Source organism: Megascapheus bottae, chromosome X, assembly GCF_031878675.1.
Source record: "Megascapheus bottae isolate mThoBot1 chromosome X, mThoBot2.hap1, whole genome shotgun sequence".
Classification (NCBI taxonomy): Eukaryota; Metazoa; Chordata; class Mammalia; order Rodentia; family Geomyidae; genus Megascapheus; species Megascapheus bottae.
This window is the reverse complement of record NC_143547.1, coordinates 105,231,663-105,259,197: the sequence shown is the minus strand read 5'-3', so window position 1 is coordinate 105,259,197 and position 27,535 is coordinate 105,231,663. Positions and strand designations below refer to the sequence as shown.

Sequence of the window (27,535 nt, the reverse complement as noted above, 5' to 3'; positions counted from 1 at the left end):
GTGGTTACAGGTGGATAAAAAAATTGGTTACAGCTGGGAATGTGACCTCGTGGTAGAGTGCTTGCCTAGCACTCTAGGTTTACTTCCTCAGTACCACACGTATAGAAAAAGCTGCAAGTGGAGCTGTGGCTCAAGTGGTAGAGCTCTAGCCTTGAGAAAGCCCAAGGACAATGCCCAGACCCCGAGTTCAAGGCCCATAATTGGCAAAAAAAAATTATGTGAATGTTATCGCAATTTAAAAGTTTGTAAATAAAATTCACTTTCTCACAATGCAGATACTTCAGCTCTGACATATAGACTTCTTTATTGTAAAAGGAAAAGGCAGTCATAGTAACACCAGGTGCAGGAGACGGACAGCTTTCATCTTCAAGACTGTGGCACAATCCCAGGGCAACTAGGCACCTGTCATCCCGGAGACATGGGACTGCAGGGTCGAGCTGAGACCACCCTCCTCTTGGATGCTCACCGGATCTGGGTTAAGGAAAATGGTCAGATAAAGGGAACAAAGGAAATAAGCCAGAAAATAAGCAGGGGCTTCCTGGCATGTGACTTTTGCTTTATTTATTTAATTTCCTTTTTAGGTTGAGACCAAGACTCAAACTCCGTACCTGACACTTCTGCTCATTAGTTGAGCTCTACCAGCGGAGTCATAACTACAAGTCCTCTTTCCAATTTTATTTGGATTTTTGCTAGTTAATTGGAGATTAAGAGTTTCATTCATGGCCTGGCGAGGTGGCTCACACCTGTAATTCTAGCTACTCAGGAGGCTGAGATCTGAGGATCAAGGTTCAAAGCCAGCCCAGGCACTAAAGACCATGAGACTCTTATCTCCAATTAACCACTAGAAAACCAGAAGTGGGGCTGTGGCTCAAGGGGTAGGGCAGTAGCACTGAGCTGAAGAGCTCAGGGACAGCGCCCAGGCCCAGAGTTCAAGTCCTAGGACCCACAGAAAAGGTTTTATTCATGTTCTTTTATACCCAGCTGGCTTTGAACCACAAACCTCTTATCATCTCAGCCTCCTAGAAGCTCATATTATGAGTGTAAGCCTGGCTTTTTTTCCCCTGCTAAGAGAGTCCACGTAGCCCAGGTTAGATCCAAACCTGCAATCCTCCTGCTTCTGCCTCCTGAGTGCTGGGACTGAAGTTGTGGTTGTGTAGCAGCACAATGTACCCCACCCCACTGAAAAGCAGACTCATTCCTGCCCTGACCTTGAGCTACCCAGTGCAGTACCAGCGATACCGCAGAGGGGCCTCTCGAGGCTTGCTTCCCTGCCATCTCACCGTGTACTTGTCCCACTTCTTCTCAGGGTCATAGGGTTCCCAACGGCTGGCAGGAAAGATGTGCTTGTTCTTCTCGTACCAGCTCCTCAACACCACTTTGCCTGCATGGGACTAAGGCAGGGACAAGAGGAGGCCTTGCTGCGTGAGGCCAATCTCCGAAATCTCAGGTTCCTTCCTAGGCCAGGGACACCTGCTGTACCGGGCTCAAGGAAGCCCCCTCTGCACAGTGCTATGGCACCACCATACCTCATCCTTCTCCACAGTGGCATCGCTGAGCAGTCGCACATCATCATGAACATCAAAGTTAAAGAGTGGTCCTGTAGGGGAGAGCAAGTTATGCTTTCTCCCCAACATCTGGGGGCCCACCTGCTGTGTATGGGGGCGTGGACTAGAAGTACTCACCACTTTTCCCTCGTGCCTTAGTGACGATGAAGTCATAGAAGCTGTGATGCTACAACACGAGGGCAGGAAGTCATTTTGATGGCTCCCCTCAGCCTCCCTCACGAGCCCTCCCAGCAACCCCGGCGAGCACGGAACAGTGTGCGTGGGACCTGTCCTTCAGAAGCCCTGGGACGCGGCCCCCACTGCAGGACCCGGGCCAGTGAGACTCACATGGGGGATAATTAAGTCCTCCTTGATGTACATGAGTTGCTCCACCCCTGCTGACCTGAGGGAGAAACACAGGACGGTATGGCCAGCCAGAGAGCATCCCCAGTCGGTCATGGCACAAGGGGATGGGAGGAGGCAACCAGAATACTCTGAGGGAAGCTCTGTGGCTCAGGGAGCCTGGCACGGGCCTCCATTGTCCTCCACCTTTGGGCCACAGCTCCAAGGCAGGACGCTCCCACCTACGCTCTGGAGCAGGAAGGAAGAGAAAGGCATGTGACCGACTCTCCTCTCTGGGGAGCACAGTGGCCAGCATGCCACCTTCCCAGCTGGGAAGCGGTCCTTTGGGGTGTCTGGGAGCCTGGTGCAAGCCATGGGTTGTGCACATTTGCACACACACACACGCACATGCACCACCCTTACCTGAGCTCACTGAAGTCTTTCCGCAGGATCTCGAGCGCCTTTTGCAGGAACTGCTGCATCGTGTTCCCCTTTTTCATCTGGGTGGGGGAGAAAGAAAGGAAGACAAAAACGTGGAGCACTCTTGAGTCGGCAGGGGCCTGGAGGCTCTCCGCCTCCCTTCTGGCCTCAGCACCGTCAATGGCTTCCAAAGTCACAACTGTCCCGTCCACCACACTCAAGGGAAGCCTGCCACTGCCTACCTTGACCGTTCGCCGGTGCCCAGAGCCATCCCAGTAACTGAAAGTGATTTCGATTTCCTCACCTACAAAGCAGAGTTGCCTCTTGAGCTCCAGATCCAGGGGGCACCCCTCCCCCACCCCCAGACTCACTGCTCCAGCTTCCAAGGGATCCAGCACACAGCCAAGGGGACTGGGAGCAGGAGGGCCACTTGGGCCTCAGCCTTGTTTGCTTACTGGCCCAGCACCCTGCGGCCGGGCCATTCCCGTCTAACTCTCAACACTCACTCTTGATCTTCTCCTGCTTGGCTTCCCACTCCTGCCGCAGTTCTTCCCGGAGCCGATTCTCCTCCTCCTAGGAAGACACAAAGCAGAGACACCAGGGGAAGCAGTGAGGCTCAAGGCTTCCCCCGACTTCCTGAGCCAAAGCCTCATTCATGGTCAAGGTCCATGTAGGACCAATGTCAGCCTGGGCCAGGCAGCCTTTACCTCCCGGTCTCGGTCAGGCAAGAAGCTTGTGTCCACATCTGGATTTTTCCCCAATTTCCTCTTCTTTGTGGTGATCTCTGGAGCAAAAGGAGCAAAGAATGTGTCAGCATTATTGTGAAAGTACTTTTGATCTCATGGACCCCCCTGGGTCTCTCCGACCTTGGGGTGCTAGAGCATGCTTTGAGGAAGGCTGACCTACGAGACAAACACAAACTTTCAAAAAGGGTCCCACTATGGGGTTACTAAAATGAAATCTCCTGAGAGGAGGAAAAATCCCAATGAACCTAGCATGGCGGCACATTCCCTGCACTTCACAGCGAGGACCTGTTTTAAATGAGTGACACACAGTGAAATTGACAGCCTTTTTTTCCAGGCCTGTGCAGTGCAAAATACTGGCCTCATAGTGACATCCTCCTCTGTATAACTCATGTAAGATGGTAAAAAAACAAAACTGTAGTTCCTGCCACACACAGCCCCTAGCACTAGACCTGAAGCTAGCTCAACAAGCTGTAATGGTAGTGTTTTTCATACAGCTGGGTTAAATATAATGTAGAAATGTATGGTGAACTAACCAGGCACCTGTAATCGTAGCTACTCAGGAGGCTGAGATCTGAGGACCACGGATCGAAACCAGCCCGGGCAGGAAAGTCCATGAGACTCTTATCTCCAATTAACCACCAAAAAAGCCAGAAGTGGAGCTGTGGCTCAAGTGGTAGAGTGCCAGAGTGCCAGCCTTGAGCAGAAAAAAAAAAGCCAAGCAAGAGCACAAGGCCTTGAGGTCAAGCTCCTGTACCAGCACACACAAAATAAAAATAAATAAAAAACAAATAAATTTATGGTGAACTAAATACAATTCAAATTCAGTGTTCAGTGGCCCCTATGGCAAGAGGGAAGCATTGTTATTATTTGAGAAAGTTCAAGCACGCAGTCCTGGTGCAGCCTACCCCAGTTCAGCCTATAGGACACCTCCAGGGGCAGCTTGTGATTTTTCTACTCACCAGCCTCACTCCAACAACTTCTCACACAGATGCCTCCTATGCAGGACCTCTACGCTATCTATACTCTACATTGGTGAGACACACCCACACTTACGGGGGGCGGGGTCCTACATGTATCCTTTCAACAAGGATGCAGTTTGGGTTCTCTTGTGTTCCTGTCCTGCTGCAGAGTAAATATATTTGTTCCTTTTCTTTTCACCAGTCCTGGGGCTTGAACTCAGTGAGCACTGTCCTTGAGCTTTCTCAAGGCTAGCGCTCTGCCATTTGAGCCACAGCACCACTTCTGGCTTTTTCTATGTATGTGGTATGGAGGAATGGAACCCGGGTCTCTGTGCATGCTGGGCAAGCACTCTACCACTAGGCCACACTCCCAGCCCCATACTTATTCCTCTTACAGCCCAAAGTCATGAAGCTCTGGTGGGCAAGGCTCTCACCTTCTCTTTCCAGCTCCTCCTCATATAAAGCCACCTCTTCTTCCTCTTCACCGCCTTCCTCTTCTTCCTCCAATGTGAAAGACAGGCTAGAGATCTTCCGCTTGGCCTCCTTCTTGCGCTCCTTCTCTCGAAGCTTCTCTAGCTTCCTGCCAAAGCATAGGTAGCCATGAAACCCCATCCCTGTGGGCTAAGGTCCCTTCATTGACCTAAGACCACCTGTGGGGTCAGTACAGAGCCCATCCAGCGCAGGCTGCATCTCTCTAGCACCTCAGAGGAACCCTGTCCTGCTTTCCTGCAAGCTCATAGAGAGGGGGCTGCCAACCACACAACAGGCACAGAGGACTCCAGGAGGAATGGAATAAAGAGCAATGGGGACTCCTATGCACTTAGTGCAAGGAAAGGACGCATAAAGGACTCACCACCTTTACAGAGGAACAGAAAGAAGGATCATACCAGGAAAGGGAGAAAACTAGTGTAGATCCACAAAGGCTACACCTGTTCTCACAGCGGAACTGGGGATTCCTCCCTCCCCCGTGGAGAAAGTAGCCTGCCCCTCCCCGGGGAGTTGCCAGGCTGGTGGGGAATGTTCAGGGCAGGGTTGCCACAGGGAGGCCAAGGAGAAGACCCACAGCTGCAGCTCCTTCGACTGTTCCTTCTTCGCTAACTGCTTCTCCCGCTCCTTCACCAGTGCCTCCTGTTTAGCCTTCATGTCATTCAGGGTCACAAGACCTGTGATGTGAAGCAAGAAGACATGGAGGGAAGAACTGGACAACTTAAGGCCAGCAAATGAGCATCCTCTGGGCTTGAGAGAGGCTGGCACGTGTGCCCTGCTCACCCACGGTGCTAGACTTGAGCTCCGCCTCCACAGCATCATAGTGTGCAGAAAACTTCTTGTCAATGTTGGATTTCATGATGTTCTCCTGTAGGGGAGGGAGCATGCCGATGAGGGCCACCCCACTGTGGAGTGACAGATTGTTGGGAGCCTAGGTTCTAGTCCTGCATCTGATGAAGACATGCTATGGTGTCACCTTGGAAAAGATGTCTCTTACCCTGTCCCATCTGTAGTTAGATGCGCCCAAGAGATTGGAGGCTGGGGGAGGGGCACGCCCAGTGCAAACAGAGCCAAATGGTGTCATTCCCCATGAGTCCCTGACTACTCTTGCCCCCTCGTGCTTGCCAGGGCCCAGTGCTCTCGCAGTGGACCGCAGCCATTGGTCCTATTTAAGTCTTGCCTTTTTTTTTTCAGGTGCCAGTCCGGGGGCTTGAACTCAGGGCCTTGGCGCTGCACTGTCCCTAAGCTCTTTTGCTAAGGCTAGAGATCTACTACTTGAGCCACAGCTCCACTTGCAGGGTTTGAGTACTTAAAGACACATAAGACTCTCACAGACTTTCTGCCTGGGGTGGCTTCCAACTGTGATTCTCAGATCTTAGCTTTCCGAGTAGCAAGGAGTACAGGTGCAAGCTATTAGTGTACCGTAACTCTAGCCTTTTTCATACTCGGTCTTTAAGAGTGGAAGTTCTCTCTTTTTTTTTTTCCTAGTCTTGGGCCTTGAAGTCAGGGCCTGAGCACTGTCTCGGGCTTTCTCAAGGCTAGAGCTCTATCATCACTTGAGTCATAGCACCACTTCCAGCCTTTTTCCTATGTATGTGGTACTGAGGAATCAAACCTGGGTCTTCATGCATGCTAAGCAAGCACTCTACAGCTAGGCCAAACTCCTTCCCCATAATAGTTTTTTTTGTTGTTTTGTTTTTGCGGGGGGGGAGGGGTGGGTCATGAGGCTTGACCTCGGCCTGGGTGTTAGTCCCTGAGCTCTTCAGCTCAAGGCTGAAGCCCTACCCTTGAGCCAAGCCCCACTTCCCATCTTTTAGACATTAATTGGAAATAAAGAGTGTCAGGTCTTTTTGTGCCAGAGCTGGCTGTGAACCTTGATCCTCAGATCTCAGCCTCCTGAGTAGCTAGGATTACAGGCATGAGTCGCCATGCCCAGCTAAAAGTGGAAGTTTTTAACATCCCTGTCAAATGGAGTCCAGAGAGGACAAAGGAGAAAAGAAGGACTGAATGGCCTACTCCTCCTTGTGTGATTTTCCTTCTCTAGCTCCAGCTGTTGCCCACAGCTTCCTAGATCTCCTTCTCCTTAGTCCAGCCATCTCTCATCAAGGCCTCCAAACGAAGTGACCATAACATTAACTTGACAGAAAATCGTCATTTTCACTGGGGCCAGAGCTGGAAGACTTGGTGTCTGGCACAAAACGAACCTGAGCCTGGTACTGGTGGCTTATACCTTTATTGATAGCTACTCAGGACGCTGAGATCTGAGAATTGGGGTTCAAGGCAGCCTGGGACAAAAGTCTGTGAGACTCTTAGCTCCAAGTAACTATTCAGAAAAAGATGGACGTGGCACTATGGGTCAAAGTGGTCGAGAGCACTTGCCGTGAGCTGACAGGGCCCAGACCCAGGGATCAAGCCCCATGACCGACGGGGAAAAAAAGACAAAGAAAACGAACCCGAAAGCTCGTTTCTTGGGTCAGTCATGTGAGCTGGGAGCCTGGTGAGCCCCGGAGGCAGAAGCGTCCGTTGTGTTCATGCTCAAGCTGAAGGCTCCTTGATCCTGCTCCCCGAGCCCAGTGTCACCAGCTTCTCACTATAGCACTAGACAGCCTCGAGGATACCTCCGGCGAAGGCACAAAGAAGGCACCCCTGTAGGGCGGTGGTCTGGCTCTAGGGCTGGGAGTCTGAAGCACTTAGCTCAGTACTGAAGAGGGGCGCCAAGAAGCCCGTCCGGTTGTAATGCCACCAATAAAATACAGCCTTCTCCTGGAGGTTTGTGAAAGCTGTCTCACACTTTGATAGGACCCAACTCTGGACCCATTTTACAGATGAGAATGTGGCGAGCTAGCTCTTGTCACCTACTGGAGGTATACAGGCAAATGTCCCGCTCACGACGCCGGCCCCGCCCACCAAGCGCTCCTAGCCTGTCGCCTGGGTGCTAAGTCTCGCGGCACCACCAGGGGGCTCTCGCGGCGTCCCCAGGCGGTCCGCATAGCACGCATGCGTGATCTGATGCTCCGGGGCCCCCCGACCTCACCTCTGCAATCCGCTGCTTCATCTGCTCCATCTGCTCCCTCTGCTTCTCCCGCTTCTTCATCAGGTGCATGGCGCGACCCGCCTCGCTTGCGGCGCCCTTGTACTGAGCCATGGCAGCAGCTACGGCGACTGTGACAGCGGCCTGTGTGAGTCTTGGCGGAGGCAGCTCTTAAGTCAGCTGATGCGTGACGTCTTCCACCGGGGAATGCGCAGCCCCGCCTCACGCCGTAGAGCTGCCACGTGACTGGGACACGTGATTCGTGTAGACTGTGAGAAGTTGGCTGGCCCCTCCTGCCTTTTTTTAGGATGCCGGTCCTGCAGCTTGAATTCAGGACCTGGACGCAGTCTCTGAACTTGTTTTGTTCTAGACTAGAGCTCTATCATGTCAGCCGAAGCAGCACTCCGGGCTTTTTGTTGGCTAGAGACAGACTTTCCTGCCTGTGCTCGTTTCAAACTTCCACCTACGCATCTCAGCTTTCTCAGTAGACAGAATTAAAGACTCGAAAGCCGGGCACAGTGCTTGTCGCCTGTTATCCTAGCTTCTCAGAGACTGACATCTGAGGGTGGCAGTTCAAAGTCCGCGGTTCAAAGCCAGCCCGGGTACTGTGTCTTTAGTGAGCCTTTTATCTCCAATTAACCACTACAAAACAGGAAATGGTGCTGTGGCTCACGGGTAGGGTGGTACCACAACACCCAGGCCTAGGGATAGGGTGGTAGCCTTGACCTGAAGAGCTCAGAAGACAGTGCCCAGGCCCAGAGTTCAAACCTCATGACCCACACACAAAAAAAGAACCTGAGCTACCAGCAACTGCTTCTTGCCTCCTCTTGACATCAACGCTGACCCCCTGGGTTTCCTGCACCTCCCTCCCTGATGTTAACCCCAAGCTGACCCACCAATACCCCCTTCTTTCTGATTTCCAGGCTAGCCACTGATCCTTTTTTTTTTTTTAATTTGAGACAGGGTATTCCAAAGTAGCTCAGAGTGGTCCCTGACTCATGACCCTCCTAACTGATCCCCCCATTTTGGGATGATACCACATTGCCACACACTGATGCCTATTGATGGACCCGGTGGCTAGTGGAGCACATTAACAGACACAACAAGTTGTCGGTCCTCTTACTTCCTTTGCATTGAACTGATGAAGTCCTGATTCATGCCAGAGGCTAAGCCACATCCCCAACACAGGGAACCAAAGGCCAGCCAAGCAGCTAGCTTTTAGGAAATGAATGTAAAGATGCACGTTCAGGTTTCAAACAGTTTTATTGAGAGGTTTTGTTTCCTGTGAAACACACTAGAGTTTGGGGAAGGAGACACAGTCACTTTGCAAGATAAGGGTTTCCCACCACTATAAAGGAAAGGCATGGGGCAGGGCACAGGGTTTGGGTCCATTTCCCCACCTCCTTCTGCTTTGCTCACATTTTTTCCAGCAAGTACCAAAGAACACAAACACAAAGACAAGGAATAAAAACAGAAAGATTAACCTCCAAGGGGCCACACTTGGCCGGGGCTGGAAGGGTAGAGGGTAGCTCATTCAAACAGCCCCCAGGCTGCACCAGAACGCTTCAGGCTCAGACAGGGCAGGCCAGTTAATAAATTAGAATAAATTAGGGGAAGGAATGCAATTTTCTGCTGGGAGGGCCCCTTCTCTCCCAACACACAACAGTTGCTGGGAGGGAGGCAGGGAGCATCTCCAAAGGCCACTACAGTGGGGGTAAGAGCACTGCAGACAGAAGTCAGCTTTTCCTCCACGTCCTTCCCAAACAGAGCAGAAGAATGGGGGAGGGGAAGGAGACATACACAAGGAAAGGAATCCTCTTTTCTTAGGATAAGGAAGGGCAAAGAAAGAGGATACTATCCAACTCCCATCTCCCAAACCATCACTAAGGTTAAAGATTTGGTCAGTGAATCAATGAGGTGGGTGATGGGAATGTGGTGGGGGAAGCAGAGGATGCTGGAAATAGGGTACCCAGCCACACCATCTCCCCAGCCCTTGAGAACAAACAGGCTGGGGACAGGGAAACAAGGGCTGGGAGAGGGTACTCAGCAATCACTGGTCAGCTTCTCCAAAGACATCATTCTGTTTGCGCTTCATATTCTCAAAGTCAAAGGCCGAGCCAGCCATGCGTTTGTAGATGTCTTTGATGTCATTGCAGGTTGTCTCAAAGTGTGTAGTGGCATCATAGGAGCATGAGCAGAACACCTACAAATAGCCAGGGCTCACAGTGAGTCAGGGGACAGGGTCCCTGAGAGGGCAGCCAAAGCCAGGGCTGGAATGGGCTTCTTACCTGGCTCTCCGAACCATCATCGATGGGCTCATACAAGTCACTGATTGCCACAAACCTAAAGGGCCAGACAAAAGGGAGGGGAATGGAGGAGACTCACCACTGGTCTTTGCCTTTTCTGGTCTCCACATCTACTTCTGGGGCTCCTGTCTCTTAGCAGCTTCCCTCACCCCCCAGGTTCATCCCAGTTCTCACTTCTGATCAATGGGCTCCAATAGTTCCAATGCTGGCTCAACCTCCTTTTCTGGGTCTGCAGTCTCCACCGTGGTGCTTGCAATCGCAATATATTTGCCCTGGGCAGCCACATTGTGTGCGTAGGAGATCATGCACACATAGATGTCTGGCCAGAGGAAACAGCAACATGTGAAAAATGCTCCTATGGGCTGGACACACTTCTGGCCCAACTGTCCCTCCCCAGAGCCACACAGCACCTAAGCTGTCATTTTCATGGAAGGGAAGCAGTGGGGAGGAGAGGGGGGGGTCAAGCCATTCAGTCCCTAGGGATTGTCATAGTAACTGCAACTAGACTGTGTCTTTATACGATGGCCCAGGAAGCCCCAAAGCTGATAAGAGCAGAGCCATCATGAAGAAAGTGCTAAGACAAGCCGGAAAGAAGCCAGGCGTGGTGGATCACGCCTGTAATCCTAGCTACTCAGGAGGCTGAGATCTGAGGATTGTGGTTCAAAGTCATCCCGGGCAATAAAGAACCAATAAAGAACAAGAGACTCTTATCTCCAATTAACCTCTAGAAAACTGGAGGTGGGGATGTGGCTCAGGGGTACGGCAGTAGCCTTGAGCTGAAGAGCTCAGGGACAGTGCCCAGGCTCAGAGTTCAAGAACCATGACTCACAAAAAAAAAAGAAAAAGAAAAAAAAGAAAGTGCTAAGAGATAGGTTATGAGGTAGGAATGTAGTTTAATGGTAAAGTGCCTGCCTAGCATGCATGAAGCCCTGGTTTCAATTTCTCAGTTCCACATATACAGAAAAAGCCAGCACTGGCATAATGGCTCAAGTGGTAGAGTGCTAGACTTGAGCAGAGACACTTAAGGCCAGAGTCCAAACCCTGAGTTCAAGCCTCAGGACTGGCAAAACAAAACAAAAAAAGAATAGGTTAAGTTATGTTGTGTTCTGGCATACCTGACTTCCTGTTAACCTGGTTCTGAGGGATGATGATTTGGCAGGAATTGGCATCATTGGTGTTCTTGATGGGGTGGCTGAGGATACAGATGATGCGGATAACCTGGCCAGCCTTCCGGACACGGTCTGGGATATAGCTGGGGTCACAGATCAGCTGCTTGCAGCGGGCCACCTGTAAGGGCAGCACATATCTTGTCAGATCACTCCTTGCTCCCAGTGGCAGCAGGTCTGACCCAGTGAGGGTAGGTAGTGTTCCTCTGAGCTGTCAACACTGCCACTCATATAGCATATGGCCTTTCACAGCAGCCCAGCACATGAAACTATGCTCAGTAAGGCTTAGGGATTTTTTTTTGCCAGTCCTGGTCTTGAGCTCAGAGCCCGAGCATTGTCCTTGGACTTTCTCAAGGCTAGAACTCTACCACTTGAGCCTCAGCACCACTTCTGGCTTTTTTTTCTATGTCTGTGCTATGGAGGAATTGAACCCAGGTCTCCGTGCATGCTAGGCAAGTACTCTACCACTAGGCCAAACTCCCAGCCCTTTGTTTGTTCTGATGACAGCATTTTAAAGTGTATCCCCGACTGGCCTCTAACCCACAATACTCCTTGCCTCAGCCTCTCAAGGCCACACATGCCATTGTGCCTAGCTCAGGAACATTTTCTGGATGATAGGCATAGCATTTGGCTTTTGAGGAGTATCTCTTGCCAAAAGGAAAGGCTGTGCAGTTTTTTTTTGAGGTCCTTGGGGCTGAGCAGCAGCAGACACTTCAGCCTTCAGACTCCTTGAGAACAGAGTCCCATAGGAGGTGACCAAACACTACCCCAAACACAGTAGCATCACTGCACATGGAAGACTTACCTCTCCCTCAGATTTCACGCCTACCACTTTGCCATTCTCCATGATGATATCATCCACAGGTTTGTTCAGCATGTATGTTCCCCCATAGATGGCACTCAATCTGTAGGAAGGAGATGATAGCAGAATCGTACTCTCAGGAAAAGCAGGGACCAATTCACTGCACCCTCTCCACTCACTGCTGAGGCATATAAAAGACTGCCCCAACCAGGCACCAGTGGCTCACACCTGTAATCTCAGCTACTCCGGAGAATGAGATCTGAGGATCACGATTCAAAACCAGCCTGGGCAATAAAGTCTGTGAAACTCTTATCTACAGTCAACCACCAAAAACACAGAACTGGTGCTGTGGCTTAAATGGTAGAGCAGTAGCCTGGAGCTGAAGAGCTCAGGGACAGTGCCCAGGCCCAGAGTTCAAGTCCTGATCCATCACCCAGGGATGAGGATCACACATAACCAAGTATGAAATGCTACAGAAATGCTCAAAGAACCATTTCCACATGGGGGCCTTAGTCCTAAGCAATCATGTCAACCAAAACAAAAGTTTGGCCTTACCTGGCAAAGCCCTGGGGAAGCTCACCCAGGCCATAGAGCGGGTATAAATATGGACTCTTGCCATATCGGGCCAATGACTCGCTGTACAACTTGATGCGGTTGATAGTCTCAAGACAGGGCTGATCCAAGTAGCTAGAAGACAGGAGTCAGGAAAGAAGATGCTTGGACAGCAGCATCCCTACTCACCCTTAACCAGGCACCAGCTCAGCCAACCCCCCCCCCCCCCCGCCCATGGGCTGGGAAAGAAATACACTGAATGTAGGGAAGGATGGAAAGGCAACATGCGAGCCTGTGGGTGCGTAACAAGGTATGTTCGGACTGGGGAAAAGGTACTGCAGGCAGGTGTGGGAAGGGCAGAGTGTGGAGCAGGCAGGTGTGGGAAGGGCAAGGTGTGGAACAGGCAAGCGGGCTCCCGCCACACCAGCTTCCCCTCACTCATCAGTGCGGTAGAGCGCCAAGGCGTGACCAGTGAAGTCAATGACATCTTGGCCCAAGTCAAACTTCCGGTAGACATCACGCATGCTGGTAGTCTGGGGGTCAACACCCTCAAAGGTCTTGGGGTCATTCTCATCAAAGTTTGCCACAAATACGAGGAACTTGCGGAAACGCCGTTTTTCAAACATGCCCATCAAATCTGCGGAAGGAATCATGAGACTGTGCACCACTTCACTAACCCCCACGGGGGCAGTTCAGCAAAGAGGGTACGCTAGCTCCCACCTGAGATGTTCACGTGACCTGAGCTTCATCCCTCTACTGTACTTTGCCTCAGTTACCCCATCTGCATAAAGTGCAGATTGGTCAGGATAAGACTCTCCCAGCCCTACCACTCAGATGTTTTGAAATAAAGTGGAACCTTTGCCAAAGGCTGACATCTTTCATAAAGGAGCGTAGCCTTGTAGAGTAGTCACCTAGCATGCACGAAGCTCTGGGGTTGATTCCTTAGTACCACATACTCAGAAAAAGCCAGAACTGGTACTGTGGCTCAAGTGGCAGGGCACTAGCCTTGAGAAAGCCCAAGGACAGTGCCCAGGCCCTGAGTTCAAGCCCCAGCACTGGCCAAAAAAAAAAAAAGGAACTCTACTCCTCCCTACCCTCCCCACAACGTTTCTTTCCCCTGTGACAGCAGCAACAAAGGAACAGCAAAGCAAGTGGCCTGTGGTACATACTACTACGCATGGGGAATGTAACTTTGGGCACAGGGACGCCTTGCTGTGGTTCAGAGGACCCACACTCACTAGAAGCCAAGGCCTCGGTCTCAGTGGATGGCACTTTGTAGATCTTTCCGCCCTTGTAGACAAAGCTGCCTTCAACCACCTTGAAGTCCAGGTAGCGAGTCACTTCTGTGTACAGTAGCATCTTTACCAGCTGCCCTGGGGGACGGTGGGGAATGGGGAGAGGCAGCATCAACAGGGCTCCCTCAAGCAGCTCTCATTGCTCTGACTGCTCATGCTCTGGAGCCTGACTTTCATTTGGTCCTCCCCACCTCCCCACGCTATCCCCACCCCCATATCTCCTTTATCCTCCTTACCATTGGCCATGAGGAATTTGGGGATCAGGTCAACGTTCCAGTCTCGACCCCGGCCCATGGACTCAGGGGGCCCCTCCACCAACTGAAAACGCTTATATAGCTGTAAGCAAAGGGCAAGAAAGAAAACCTTCAAGGACTATCCTTCCTACGTTCCTGTTGAGAGACTGGGGAGCTGTTGTGACCCATGTCCCTATGGGACAGGTTGAATGTGGGCCTCGATCCAGGTAGTCTTACCTCCTCCAGGGGTGTGATGGAGGAGCTCTCTCCCCCATAGTAGGGGTTCCGGTCCATGTGCAGCACCTTTTTTCCATTCACAGACATGATGCCTGACAGGATGCATTCCTGGGGGAAGGGTGACATTTACTGCTGTTAACTCCCTCCCGCTCACGTTCCTCCAGCAGCTCTGATTTCTTCCTCACCACACACCAGCCTAATGGACAGCTCTTCCAACACAACCCCACCCGGTTCCTTACTCAAGTTGGGAGCATTAGCTTCCTCGGAGCACAATCTCCTTTGTAATACTGCTAAGCAGTTCATCTCTTTGGTGAAGAGAAGAGAAGCAATGGGAAGCTGTGAGGGAGACAGAACAGCCAGCAGACACAAGGACAATCTCATAGCATCAAGCCACCAAGAAAGGCATGTATGTACTTAGAGTAGCACAAAAAGACAGATAAGATAAAACCGTAGGCGTTGTGGATGAAGACCTATTCCCACATCAAAGGGCAAGTGAAAGGGAAGCAATGATTAGGTCAGTCCTTGAAATCTCAGGCCCCACCCTGGGCTGCTCTTCAAAGGGAAATGTGTCTGGGTGCAGAATCAGGGAGATAAATCTCAAGGGAGCAAGCCAAAAATGGGGTGTGGAGCAAAAAGAGAAATAAACAACCACAACAGTAACTGTCATTAACCCAAGGACAAAGGCTGCGGATACTATGCTGCCTGAGACCTCCATAAGAAATCTGGGTCCGGCAATAGGAACGTGGTTTGTGCTGCCGCTTCTGGAACATTCCCTGGGTACGTGGTTCCCTACTCCCCCCCCCAAAAAAAAAACAGAGAGGCACGGTACGGGCCAACCCAGGCAAGGCCCTGAACACCCGTGGCTTCAGACTTCATCCCTACAGAGATTAACACAAGATGGAAGGGGATGACGGGAGGGGATGTCAAGCGGCTGATGGGTGGGGGCTAGGTGGGCGGGTCTGGGGGACATCGAGTCGAGTGGGGGGGGTGCGTTTTCCTGTCCTACAGGCCAAGGTAGGGGAGATGGGAGGGGATTTGGAAGAGGGCGGCCTGAAACGGACCGTCTTCAGAGACGTGGTAGCGGAAACCGAAGTGGAACACGGCAATGATGGGGAAGACGGGTCGAGCGGCCCGGGTCTGCATGGCCGCGGGGGGTGGAGAGGGCGGGATGCGGGAAGACCAATGCCGAAGGCTGCACTTACAGTAAGACCGGTGCCCAGCACGATCACATCGTATTCCTCGTCCATGGTCAGGCTTCGGTGCCAGTGTCAGTGTCAGTGTCAGTGCCAGCGCCCGCTCGGCTCCTCCTCCTCCTCCTCCTTTACCACAGCTGCCGTTACCGACTCTGCCTCCGCCGCCGCACTGGACCAAAGATGGCGGCGCGTGGCCGTCACCGGACCCCTCCGCCACGTCAAAGAGTCCCGACCTCTCCCCGCGACCAGGCCCTCTTCACTCGGGCCAGAGCTCTCCCGGTTCGCCTCCTCAAAGGACCACCAGCGTCTGGGCTCCCAGCACCAGCTTAATTAGGCCAGCGACGCTATTCGCTGAGGGTCCACACAGGTGTTGGGCGGGGCGGACCGGCAGTCAGTGCTTCGCCCCATGAGGGATCCTTGCGCGGGAGCCGCGCGCGCCCCGCCCCGCCCCGCCCCGCCTCGCCTCGCCCCGCGCGCGTGCCAGTTACGTCCCCTGGGAGATTCGGCGCGGCCCCGTGGGCTGGACGCGCGCTGCTGCCGCAGAGGGGGATTCGCCGCCACCGCCACCGCCGCCGCCTCGCGAGGTAAGAGCTGCCATTGTCGTGGCGAGCTCCTCCCAAGATGCCCAAGCAGGACAAGAATGGACTCTGCCCGGGCTGCCCCTCCGTACCCGGCACTGCTTAGGGTCCCAGCTTGCGAAAGGCCCTTCCAACCTCCCATCGCGGCCTGGCCCCGCTCCTCCTCCCTTTAGCCAAGCGCAGAAATGAGTACCAACAGGACAACACACGGTGATCCGACCTTCTTTTATTAGGAAGAGAATAATAAGAGCACCCCAAGCTCCTGCCAGGGACTCCTAGTGGGAACATGACGGGGACCCAGGGAGCACACAACCCCCCTGTCGTGAAGGTCCCGTTTTCAGGCCACAGAAAGAAATCCAAGCGTACTGTGTATTCTATCACATCACAAAAATAAAACTCAGGATGATAGCTGAGCCAGGCAGACAGTTGAGTAGTATCTCCACAAACTCCCAAACTCACACGACCTCAAGCTTCCGGCTACTGCAGAGTCCCAGACAGTTTGTGAAGGGAGCATTTGCTACACAAAAGCACTTACAATGCAAGGAACAATGGTGGACACACTGAATAAATAAGAAAGGAGACCCTACAACTAATGTCCCTCACACGACTCTGAAGCTGAGACTTGTCTTAAAGTCTATGCAGAATATATACATCGTGACAGGAATGGTAGGGCAGTCCCAGGAAAAAACCCTCCTCAGGTTGAGGAGAGTGCAAGACAGGCTGAGGGAAATATGAGGTGCATGCTAGAGTAGGAAAAGGGAAATCCACAGGGTGAGAAAGTGACCACCTGGGCACCATTATACCCCCAACCCTCACTGCCACAGGTCACACAATTTGGGTCAAAGCAATGGTGGGGCCCTTATGGTCATCAAAGCGATCCATGGTCTTGAGGCTGAGGATCATGTGCAGGCCGTAGGTAAAGATGAAAACCATGATGAGGGAGGTGAGCAGCCCCATCCAGATGCCAGGAGAGAAGAACCCGGCACAGTCACTGGCATAAGAGAATTGCTCACCTGTCACATTGAAAGCCTGGATCTGGGGGAACATAGGAACACAGTCAGAAGGGACCACAAAGCTGGGTTCTGTGGTGCACGCCTGTAATCCTAGGTACTCAGGAGGTCGAGATTTGAAGATCACGGTTCAAAGCCAGCCTGGGTACTAAAGACCGTGAGACTCTTATCTCCAATTACCCACCAGAAAACACGAAATAGTGCTGTGGTTCAAGGACACGGCGGTAGCCTAGAGCTGAAGAGCTCAGGGATAGAGTCCAGGCCAAGAGTTCAAGCCCCATGACCAACAATGAAAATAAATAAGGGACAAGACCCCACACAAACAAGGTGTCCAGTCTGGGCTGCAGTGAGCAGTCAGTGGAGAGTCCACATATTCAGGCAGGAAATATACAGAACTGTCCACTACATGCCCAAGCTATGCTGAACGTTCAGGCCCACCTTTCCTCCCTCTGTCCCTCAACATCTGGCAGTACCCTGCAACCACCAACCAGGCCCTCTTCCATACCTGGAAGTCCTGAAGAGTAATCTCCCAGTGGGAGGACTCTGTGGCCTCCACAAGGAGATTGCCATTCTTGCGAACACTGCTGACATATCCACAGTGGTAGGAGTAGACGCTGGGTCCTGTGACCCGGGAAGCATTGAAGTGGGCAACAGACCCATTGCTGTGGATTTCAAGGCGCTCCATGGTAAACCAGTGTCGGGCAGATACTGGGTACAACTGGTTACTTAGAATGAACCTAGGGGAGAGATAGTAATGATTTCAGGAGAGGGAAGAGAGACAAGGGAGAAAACCATAGCCACAGCAGCCCACCACCACCACAACTACCCCAGGACTCACTTGAATGTCACCAGTGTACCAAAGAGGTGCTCATAGGTCAGTGAGAGCCTGCGGGATGAAGTAGAAATGTGTTGTCAGGCTCAGGGAGAGGCTTGGAATGACTGATTTGCCTATTTATTTTGTAGTACTAGGGACTGAACTCAGACCCTTGCACTTGCTAGGAAAGAGCTCCAGCACTTGAACCTTCAGCCCAAATGAACTTGTGGGTTTTTTTCTTGATTCTTTTTGACGATACTTGGATTTCTGTTCAGGGCCTCGTGCTTGCTAACAAGTGCTCTGCCAACTAAGCCCTATTTCCCAATCTTCCAGAGCAGGTTAAAGGAGTAAATCCCTCAAGTTTGTTCTTTCTTCAGCTGCCCTAGGTCCTGTCAGCCACCCACAGGGGAAGTGTTTTCACCTGCTGGATGGGAAAGCTGAGCTCCAATCCTAACCAACCCAGGAACAGAGCTAGGAGCCAGGAGCTGGGTCCTGCACCTCCACGACTCCCTTCCTCTGGTTTCCCTGACTTTACTACCCATCCCACTTGGGATTGCCCAGCTGTCTGCTTTGGACTTTGGGGGTGATGGCAAATGGAGAGTAGACAGGAGCTGGCTGGAGCAACTGCTCGTCTATTCACCCATGTGCAGCCTAAGAGGTTGTACTCAAGAGAGAAGGGCCGCGTTCCCAGGGGATTGGTGATCAGGTGGTGCTACTAGCCCACGTTCCAACCAAGGGCTACAGAACACAGGAAAGCAGAACTCCTGACACGTTCCCCCTTTAGCAGCTCGTTAGTAACAGACCACAATACCACTAACATTACGCTGGTGACCACATGCTTCCCCCCAGCCCATACACATGACCTTAGTTCCCTGCCCTGTTCCAGACCTACAGTGGCAGAAGGCCACATGGTTGCATGGTGCCCCCCAGACACACTCACGAGCTAGCTGCCTCAACAGGCCTAGGAGCCAACCTTGACTCATTCCCACCTCTCTCTCCCCAGCCAAAAGTCTTACCATTCAGAGGAGGCCCTTCCTCCAGCTTGTCCCCATTGACCCCTAGAACTCTTACCTAGCAAACGACTCATTCCAGAAGGAGCCAGTCATGTTGAGATCCTGCACCCCAAAGGTGAGGGGGGTCAGGTCTTCCAGTTGGCCCCTGTATACCACAGAGAAGTTTTGGGCCCAGAACAGGATCTGTGGCACGGTTCCATTTTTATAAATCACAGGAGGATGGATCACTGTTGGGGCTGCTGTCTGTGTTTGAAGCAGCTGCCGACCTAACCCACCAGCCAGCATGGCTACATCACGAATCACCTGGAGAAACACCCAACAGGCCTTCTTTTAACAGCCCTAGGAATATGGCTTACCCCCACTAGCACCCCATCCCTCTTTCCCCTCTCCACTGGGCAGCCTCTGCCTCAAACTCGAGATCACGTGGACCACGTGTTTAAGAATGCTGCCCTTGTAGTTCTTAAAACATGATGGAAGGCTGCCCTCTGCACACACGACTCCTACTCCTCCCCAGGGTCAGGCCACATTCCCCCTGAACTCTGCTGGAAAGACACATACCTTGGAAGGGTGCACAGCTGTGAGAGCTGCCATGTAAGGGACATCTTCAGATTTGAGTGTGCTTAGCACCTGTCCAATGACCTCATCTGAAGGGTGATAAGAGCAGAGAACCAGGTCACTGAGCAAGCCACAGAATGCAACATTTCCCGCCATATGCCTTAGAGACCTTCCGCATGATGTGAAAATCAATGCGTGCGTGCACACACACGCATGTGCATGTACACACGCATATGCGCACACACACACACACACACACACGCATACTATATGTACGCATACAAATTTCCATGTTCATGAAGGACTACCCTTCATAGGAAAACAAGCCCTTTTGTTTTTCTCAGTGTTATTTAGTCCCAAACTCTGCATTCATGTGGCCTGAGCAGTTCGACACCTCTGCCAGTGGGATGTGGCTATAGTGGGACGTAGCCAGGGACAACCATTAATCTGGTCCAGCTGTGAGCCACTCCAAGAAGCAGGGGCCACCGTGAGAAAGAGTGACGAGATGCTACAGAGCTGTGGGTCAGCTCTGTGATCCTGGCCTCTGGGAAACATGAGGACATGCATCCTCCCTGACCCAACTCACCATTGCCTGTGAGAACTTCCCTGGGCGCCATCAGACCGGAGCTATGAACGAGACACAGCTTGAGATCCTAGTAGGTGACTTGGCCCTCAAGTTCAAACATCTGGCTTAGAAGAGCTCTCTACCCTTCCCCCAGCCTCTGCAGCTTCTCCTTCCCCACCAATCCCACTATCCTCCCGTCTCACATCTCCTCTGCCTTTCTAGTCATGTTCAAGTATTTTGTCACTTGCTGTAGTGTCTGTGTGTGTTGATCCTAGAGCTTGAATTCAGGGCCAAGGCAGTGTCCCTCAGCTCCTTTGTGCCCAAGGCTTCTACTCTATCACTTGAACCGTAGCTCCACTTATGACTGACTTTATTTGCCAGTACTGGGGCTTGAACTCAGGGCCTGAGCATTGTCCCAGAGCCTCTGTACTCAAGCCTAGCACTCTGCCACTTGAGCCACAGCACCACTTAGATTGTTCTGAGTAGTTTATTGGAAATAAGAGTCTCACAGGCCAGATACCAGTGACTCACAACATATAATCCTAGCTACTCAGGGCAGGAGGCTGAGATCTAAGGACAGTGGTTCTAAGCCAGCCAGAAACTGGCCTGGGCATAAGAGTCTGTGAGACTTTTATCTGCAATTAACCACTAGACAACTGCAAGTGGCACTGTGGCTGAAAGTACTATCCTTGACCACAGAGCTCAGGGACAGCACCCAGGCTCTCAGTTCAATACCCGTGGTAGAATCCTCTCCCATACATTAAAAAAAATGTCTCACGACTTTCCTGCCTAGGTTGGAATGAAACGGTAATCCTTAGATCTCAGCTTCCTGAGTAGCTAAGATTGCATATGTGAGCCACTGGTGCCCAGCTTAGTTCCGGCTTTTGTAGACATTTATTGCAGATAAGAGTCTTATGGACTGGGTGCCAGTGCCTCACACCCATAATACTAGCTATTTAGGAGGCAAAGATCTGACGGTGATGGTTCAGAGTCAGTCAGGAGGTGGACATGGTGGCTCACGCCTGTAATCCTAACTACTCAGGAGGCTGAGATCTGAGGATCAAGGTTCAAAGCCAGCCCAGACACAAAAGAATGTGAGACCCTTGTGTCCAACTAACCTCAAAAAAGCAGGAAATGGGGCTTGGCTGAAGAGTAGGGCAGTAGCCTTGAGCTGAAGAGCTCAGAGACAGTGCCCAGGCCGAGTTCAACCCCCATGACCCACCCTCCCCCCCCAAAAAACAAAGTCAGTCTGGACAGGAAAGTCCTCATGAGATCTTTTCTCCAATTAATGACTCAAAAACCAGAAAGGGGTGGAGGGAGTTTGGCCTAGTGGTAGAGTGCTTGCATAAGCATGCACCAAAAACTCAGGTTCGATTACTCCCTACCACAACATAGAAAAAAAAGCCAGAAATGGTGCTGAGGCTCAAGTAGTGGATCTCTAGCCTGGAGAAAGCCCGAGAACAGTGCTCAGGCTCTGAGCTCAAGCCCAGGACTGGAAAAAACAAAACCTACACTCACACTCATACTCACACAAGGGGAGCTATAGCTCAAAGTAGATCACTACAACACACAAGCCCTGAGTTCAAGCCGCACAACCAACAAAATAACAAGTCTCATGGGCTTCCCTCTCAGGGCTGGTTTTGAACTACGATCCTCCGACATCAACCTCCTGAGTAACTAGGATTACATGTAAGCCATTGGCATCAGGTTGGCACTTGCTCTTTTATTTACTGATGGGTCAATCATGGGGCTTGAACACTGGGTCTGGGTGTTGTCCCTGAGCTTCAGCTCAAGGCTAGGGCTCTACCATGCTGAACCACAGCACTACTTCTGTTTTTCTGGTGGCTCATTGGAGATAAGAGTCTCATACACTTTCCGGCCTGTGCTGGCTTTGAACCGAGATCCACAGATGTTTGTCTCCTGAGTAGCTAGGATGACAGGTGTGAGCCACCAGCACGTGGGGGCGCTTATTCTTTGAAGAGGTATTATCCAGCAAGGAGGATTCCCCGGAATGGGGCCATGTCTTCCCTGTCCCCAGACACACAACAGGTCTAGCTCAGTGCTAAGCACCTACTTGTAGCGTACAACCTGGTAGGAAGTCCTGCCTGCCTTTGGGGGGGCATACATGGAATCTTCTGGAATGGTGTTCCATAAAGGAGGATGAACACCTTTGAATGAACTCTAACCACCAGAGCCCATAGCCCCTCTGCATTCCAAGGCTAGAGACTGGAAGCTGGGTCACCCAGGCCATACCTGGCTGTGTAGGGCAAGTGGATGAGCAGCAGGGCAGGGAGGCTGGCATTGAGTTTCAGCTCGCGAAGGGTGGCGAGGTCCACATGCAGGGGACTAGCCCCAAGCTTCTCCTGCAGGTAGGTGGTCAGAGTGCTAACTGCATACCAGTCGACCGCAGGAAGCACCAGCGAGGAAGGAGCAAGGTCCAAGGCATTCTGAGGCCAGGGGAGAGGCAGAAGAGTGACCAGGAAACAGTGGGCTCGTGCTAGTCCCCCAAACTGCTCTAGCAAGCCACATCTACACAGGGGCTTACGAAGTCAGAAAGTGTGTGTACCCCTTCCTCAGAGCTCCTGAAGCTTATGGCCCCAGGCCCTTCTAGCTTTAAAGTCAGCACCTCTACTTCAGAAGGTTCTAGTTGTTTTTTTTGTTTTTTTGTTTTTTCCCCACAGTTCCAGGATTGAACCAGAGTCAGCAAAGACGCCAAGCAAATATTGTACCATTTGAGCTACGACTGCAGCCCTTTTGGTTCTCTGTTTTTGGTGATTTTTTTAATTTAAAATATTAATTTTGTGTGTGTGTGTGCGTGCGTGCGTGCCAGTTCTGAAGATTAAACTCGGGGCCTGGGCACTGTCCTTGAGCTTTTTGTGCTAAATGCTGGTGATGTACCACTTGAGCCACAGCTCCACTTCCTGGTGTGTTGGGTAGTTAATTGGAGATGAGACTGCAGTCCTCAGATCTCAGCCTCCTGAGCAGTTAGGATTATAGACATGAGCCACCAGCACCCAGGTACTTTTTTTTAATCTGCTGGTCTTGAGCCTTGAACTCACAGTCTGGGCAATGTCCTTGAGCTCCTTCTGCTGAACGCTAACACTCTACCACTTGAACCACAGCTCCATTTCTGGCTTCTTCTGTGATTAATTGGAGATAGGAGTCTCACAGACTTTCCTGCCTGGGGTGGCTTCGAGCCATGATCCTTCAATCAGGCTTCCTGAGTAGTTGGTATTACAGGTGTGAGTGGCCAGCTATTATTTTTTATTGTTGTGGCACTTCTGCCATTTCAACTCATGGTCTGGGTGCTTTCCCTGCATGTGTTTTTGGTTTTTTTCCTCAAGTCTAGTGATCTATCCCTTGAGCCACAGCTCCACTTCCAGCTTTGTGCTAACTGGAGACAGAGTCTCCTGGAGTTTCCTGCCAGGGCTGGCTTCAAAGCCTGATCTTCACATCTCAGCTTCCAGAGTGGATTACAGACATCCACCAGCAGTGCCCAGACTGTTGAGTTTCTTTTTGTGATTGGGTCTCACTACGTGTATCGAGGCTGGTGTGAACCCTCGATCCTCCTGCCTCTACTTCTCCAGTAGTTGGGATTACAAGTACATCATAGCGTAGCAGCTGTGGCTCTGAAGACGACAGTTCTCCTTATGCTAAGAGTTGGGACATGGGATGCCCTTCCCTCGTGGCTCAGGGCTGGGAGACAACTCTTACCTCCAGATTCGAAAAGGCGCTGTCCTGTTTATTTCCAAAGACACCACCATATGCTGTGAAATCCTCAATGCTTAGCTAATAGGGAAGCAGAGGAGACATCTCAGAAGATTAGGGAAGGAAAAGGAGCCAAGGCAGGGGCCCCGTGCATTCTCAGGGGGAAGAAAATCATTCACAGTCAACAGGTCTGGCATGGGCAGAGGGCTGGGCAGAAGGCAGTCATGAGGTGGAGAGCTGTACGGGCAGCTGGTTTGTGTTGAGCTCAAGAGTAGGAGTCAGTGGACAAGAGGAAGTGGGGAGGGAAGAGGGAAGCTGGGGGAAGGGAAGGCCATTCACTGCGTGCGGAGGCAAGACAGAAGTGGAAGTCAGAGCAAAGGAGAAGCAACCGAGTCCAGCCTGGACAGGATCCTTTTCAGATGGGAAGCACCTGCCCCACCATTTTCTGGTGGGAGGAAAAGAGAAATGAACGTGTTGCCGCAGAGTAGAGGATCCCCTTCCCTCCCGACCTACATGTGTCCTTCACCCCAACCACCACAGCCCCCCCTTTCTCTGCCTTCTTCTAGTAAGGTCCAGAGTTGATCTCATCAGCTTCCCTAACCTCACTGTTTAGTACACACACTGGTCCAGCCTCCCCCCCTCTGTGGGCAGGAATGTTAGCTGGTTGCTTGTTTGTGGTGAGTGCAATGCGCGCTCTTTAATCAAGATATGACACGGTTCCCCCCTCTACGTTACACAAAGCTTTCTGTCATATTCAAAACTGCAGCTGACCTTCCCTCTTCCCTCATACACTGCGCAGCCCTCTCTCATTTCCTGGCAACCTAGCAGCCTGTCTCCTGCGCCTTTATCTGACTTTGTAAGCTCCAGTCACAACAGCAGGGCTTGAGCTCAGCAAAGGCATTCCTGGCCTATGGCCCTGGTACCTAGAGCTTCCCTGACAGAACTGTGCTCCTCCCAAAGCCACACGGCTCCTCCCTGTCTCGCCATCAAGATACCATCGCCCAAGTGAGGCCTTGTCTATCACTCTTATCCAAACCAGTGTCCCCTGTCACTCTGTTCTCTTGTTTCCTTTCCTAGACTGAACTATTGGATCCCTAAATAAAATAGATGAACAGTATTTTTCATGCCCCTTGTAAGGCCAGCTTTCTAGGCTAGGGTCTTGCTTTATTCTCCTCACTCTGACACAACACTTAATAAAATCTAATACATGCTAGGCACTACGTCTTTGGCAAATGAATGAATGAATGAATGGAAGTATTTCCTAAGACTTAGGGATCTGAGCTCCATATTTCCTGCAGGTTATTTCTCACAGCCCTTTGGTGCATGTGCCCTGTTCATTTTACAGTTGCAGAAAACATCATTTAGGAAGATTATGTGTCCAAAGGCTGAAAAGTGGTAAAACTAGGACTGAGTTGTATTCTGATATTACTTGCCACTGTCTCACAAGCATTTCATTGTCATGTACTATGTGACACGGCAACAGAGTTAAGGCCACAAGAAGAATGAGCCCGATGGGCTGCTAATGAGGAGGGGACAAGTAGAGACTTGACAGCCTTCTAACCACAATGTGGTGCTGCCCTCGAATCTTCCTGTGGTCTACACCTCAGCTTGGGGAGATCTGGAGGAGAGGAAAAACAACATATTTGTTTTGACTACACACTGAAGTTGGAACTAGTGTTCTGTCTCTAAACTCTGGAACTTCAGCAAATCCACGCAAGTAAAGGAAGATAATGACAGCAATTCCGCACCGTGCATATGAAGCTGTCAGTGAGGGTCCTCTTTTATGATCATTACAATTAGAATTACAGTTCTTCAGACCATAAGCTGTGTGATGTTGGATAAGTCACTTAATGTCACACATGTCTTTTCATCTGTAAACGGGTATGACAATCCCTATCACACTAAAGTGCTGGGTGATCCCTCATTTCTCCCATAGAGTTGGTGCCATTTCCATGGCTCTCACCATTTCCACTGAAGCTTCCCCCAGAAGCTTTTCCAACAACCCAGCTACATGTCCCTAAGTTGCGACAGATCACTGGAGCTTTCCTTGCGGAAGGGGGGGATGGGTCTGCCTGGATAGAGGAGGTAATGGAAGAGGGGGGCACACCTTGTCCTGCAGGAACAGCAGCACATTCCGGGGACCCAGCTCCAGAGCTGGATCTAGGTAGGTAGAAAGCTGCATGTCGCTGGTGATGTGGCCCTCATGTGTGTCAGCTGCCGGAGCCCACAAGTCCCTGGCAGGGGACACAAGAGGTACTGTCATGCGGGGGACTCATGGCTTGAGATCCAAAGCCCATGAGATCCCCGCGTGATGGGTACGGTGTGGGGTACTGATCTTTGCACTTAGGAAGCGCGCACCTGAGCAAGGGAAAGCAAGGGACAAGCGAGAGCCTGTAGCCTCTCGCCGAGGACACCTACCGAGCCAGGCGAAGGCGATACAGTCGCCGCGACAGGCAGGACAGCCCTCCCTAGCCCAGCCCGGCCAGGCCCAACCCGGGGAGCTCACCGATCACTGGACCACAACACCAGTGGCACTTGCTGTTCCGCAGCCGCTGCCGCTGTCGTCACCATCAGCAAAAGCGGTAACCACAGCATTCGCCACATCGCCAGCGCCCAGTGCGTCCCCGACTGTACCCAAGTCAATACAGTCGCCGCCATCACAGCCTTTACCTTCACCGCCTGGGAAGGCAACCACCCCACATCACATGACCGTTGTCTCCGCCCGCGCTCCGCCCAATCCCATCATTGGCTCCACATCAGAACTTCCCCCCCAATCGCAGGTGATTGAACCGAGAGCTTAGCACTCAAAGCCACTCCTTTTCACTGGTTGGCTGTACGTGTCTCCAGGCGCGTAATCCAGAGAAGGGAGGCGGGGACAAGCTCTACCCGGTGGACCCGGTTGAGCTGGGCAGGGCCAGTTTCTCAGAGTCCCACCCTCTACGCTGGGCCTTTCTTTCTGCTTAAGGGGAATGTGTTACCTTTGTCCTTCACACAGACCATTGTCTGATACTGTACACAGGACAATGAGGTGCTTTAGAAGGGAGTGAGGAGAAGACCCAAGCTGGGCTCCCAGCAAGAATCCCACCACTAAGCAATGCCCTGTGGCTCACACCTATAATCCTAGTTACTCAGGAGGCTGAGATCTGAGGATCAAGGTTCAAAGCCAGCCCAGGGACAAAAGGACCTGAGACTCTTATCTCCAATTAACCTCTAGAAAATGGGAAGTGGGGCTTGGCTCAAGGGTAGGGTGGTAGCCTGCAGCTGAAGACCTTAGAGATTACGTCCAGGCCCAGTTCAAGCCCCATGACACACTCCTTCCCAAAAAATAACCAGAACGTAAGCTATGTCTATGTCTCAATTAACAGAGCATTCAACATAAAAAGCTAAGGGACAGCACCCACGCACTCAGTTCAAACCCCACAACCAAAAAGACAAATAAACAAAAAACCAACGTCGCTGAGCACTGGTAGCTATCCGAGCTACTCAGGAAGTTGAGATCTCAGAATCACAGTTCGCTTCCAGCCTGCACAGGAAAGTGCAAGAGACTCACCCCCAATGAACTACTCAGAAAAAGCCACAAGTGGCACTGTGGCTGAAGTGGTAGAACACTAGCCTTGAGTAAATGAAGCTCAGGGACAGTACACAGACCATGAATTAAAGCCCCAAGATTGGTACCAAAAAAAGAAAGAAAGAAAGAAAGAAAGGCAAAAGAAAACCAATCCTAGGCTAGGGATATGGCCAGTGGTAGAGTGCTTACGTCGCATGTGTGAAGCTCTTGATTCAATTTCTTGGTACCACATACACAGAAAAAAAAAAAAAAACAGCAGTGGGGGCCAGGAGTTTGGCCTAGTGGTAGAGTGCTTGCCTAGCATGCACGAAGACCCGGGTTCAATTCCTCAGTACCACATACATAGAAAACACCAGAAATGGTGCTGTGGCTCAAGTAGCAGAGTGCTAGCCTTGAGGAAAAAGCCCAAAGA

At 51.6% G+C, this 27,535-nt stretch overlaps 3 protein-coding genes across 3 annotated transcripts; all 3 read right to left on the bottom strand.

Moving 5' to 3' along the window:
- Positions 1 to 279: 279 nt before the first annotated feature.
- Fam50a (family with sequence similarity 50 member A) lies at positions 280 to 7,721 on the bottom strand. Its single transcript, XM_090326091.1, has 13 exons — positions 7,532 to 7,721; positions 5,281 to 5,365; positions 5,075 to 5,174; positions 4,446 to 4,591; positions 3,014 to 3,090; positions 2,813 to 2,879; positions 2,549 to 2,610; positions 2,310 to 2,386; positions 1,893 to 1,947; positions 1,683 to 1,731; positions 1,527 to 1,597; positions 1,281 to 1,391; positions 280 to 471 (listed from the first exon to the last, which is right to left on the bottom strand). Exons 1-13 carry the CDS (start codon positions 7,640 to 7,642, stop codon positions 463 to 465), a joined length of 1,020 nt encoding a protein of 339 aa, XP_090182217.1. The 5' UTR covers positions 7,643 to 7,721; the 3' UTR covers positions 280 to 462.
- A 1,051-nt stretch (positions 7,722 to 8,772) lies between these two features.
- On the bottom strand, positions 8,773 to 15,509 carry Gdi1 (GDP dissociation inhibitor 1). The gene is made up of 11 exons (XM_090326958.1): positions 15,322 to 15,509; positions 14,120 to 14,227; positions 13,886 to 13,985; positions 13,593 to 13,727; positions 12,793 to 12,991; positions 12,358 to 12,489; positions 11,806 to 11,905; positions 10,950 to 11,121; positions 10,009 to 10,153; positions 9,817 to 9,871; positions 8,773 to 9,731 (listed from the first exon to the last, which is right to left on the bottom strand). The coding sequence occupies exons 1-11, from the start codon at positions 15,364 to 15,366 to the stop codon at positions 9,579 to 9,581; spliced, it is 1,344 nt and encodes a 447-aa protein (XP_090183084.1). The 5' UTR covers positions 15,367 to 15,509; the 3' UTR covers positions 8,773 to 9,578.
- A 590-nt stretch (positions 15,510 to 16,099) lies between these two features.
- On the bottom strand, positions 16,100 to 26,261 carry Atp6ap1 (ATPase H+ transporting accessory protein 1). Its single transcript, XM_090327257.1, has 10 exons — positions 26,062 to 26,261; positions 25,663 to 25,789; positions 23,562 to 23,636; positions 22,101 to 22,294; positions 19,869 to 19,909; positions 19,286 to 19,371; positions 18,786 to 19,030; positions 17,739 to 17,786; positions 17,406 to 17,637; positions 16,100 to 16,925 (listed from the first exon to the last, which is right to left on the bottom strand). The coding sequence occupies exons 1-10, from the start codon at positions 26,211 to 26,213 to the stop codon at positions 16,716 to 16,718; spliced, it is 1,410 nt and encodes a 469-aa protein (XP_090183383.1). The 5' UTR covers positions 26,214 to 26,261; the 3' UTR covers positions 16,100 to 16,715.
- Between the last annotated feature and the right edge of the window lie 1,274 nt (positions 26,262 to 27,535).

Bases quoted from the DNA above. Each gene is read 5' to 3' on its own strand.
- Fam50a (XM_090326091.1), bottom strand. From the start codon at position 7,642: ATGGCTCAGTACAAGGGCGCCGCAAGCGAGGCGGGTCGCGCCATGCAC. The intron at 4,592-5,074 runs GTGGGTCTTCTC...ATGCTTTGGCAG, and splicing joins CAGTCGAAGGAGCTGCAGCT to GAAGCTAGAGAAGCTTCGAG. The intron at 2,611-2,812 runs GTGAGTGTTGAG...TCTGCTTTGTAG, and splicing joins CAAGCAGGAGAAGATCAAGA to GTGAGGAAATCGAAATCACT.
- Gdi1 (XM_090326958.1), bottom strand. From the start codon at position 15,366: ATGGACGAGGAATACGATGTGATCGTGCTGGGCACCGGTCTTACT. The intron at 13,728-13,885 runs GTAAGGAGGATA...ACCGTCCCCCAG, and splicing joins CAAATTCCTCATGGCCAATG to GGCAGCTGGTAAAGATGCTA. The intron at 12,992-13,592 runs GTGAGTGTGGGT...TTCCTTCCGCAG, and splicing joins GACCGAGGCCTTGGCTTCTA to ATTTGATGGGCATGTTTGAA.
- Atp6ap1 (XM_090327257.1), bottom strand. From the start codon at position 26,213: ATGGCGGCGACTGTATTGACTTGGGTACAGTCGGGGACGCACTGGGCG. The intron at 19,372-19,868 runs GTGAGTTGGGTC...ATCACCCTTCAG, and splicing joins GGAAGTTCTCACAGGCAATG to ATGAGGTCATTGGACAGGTG. The intron at 17,638-17,738 runs GTGAGTCCTGGG...TCTCTCCCCTAG, and splicing joins GGTACACTGGTGACATTCAA to GTTCATTCTAAGTAACCAGT.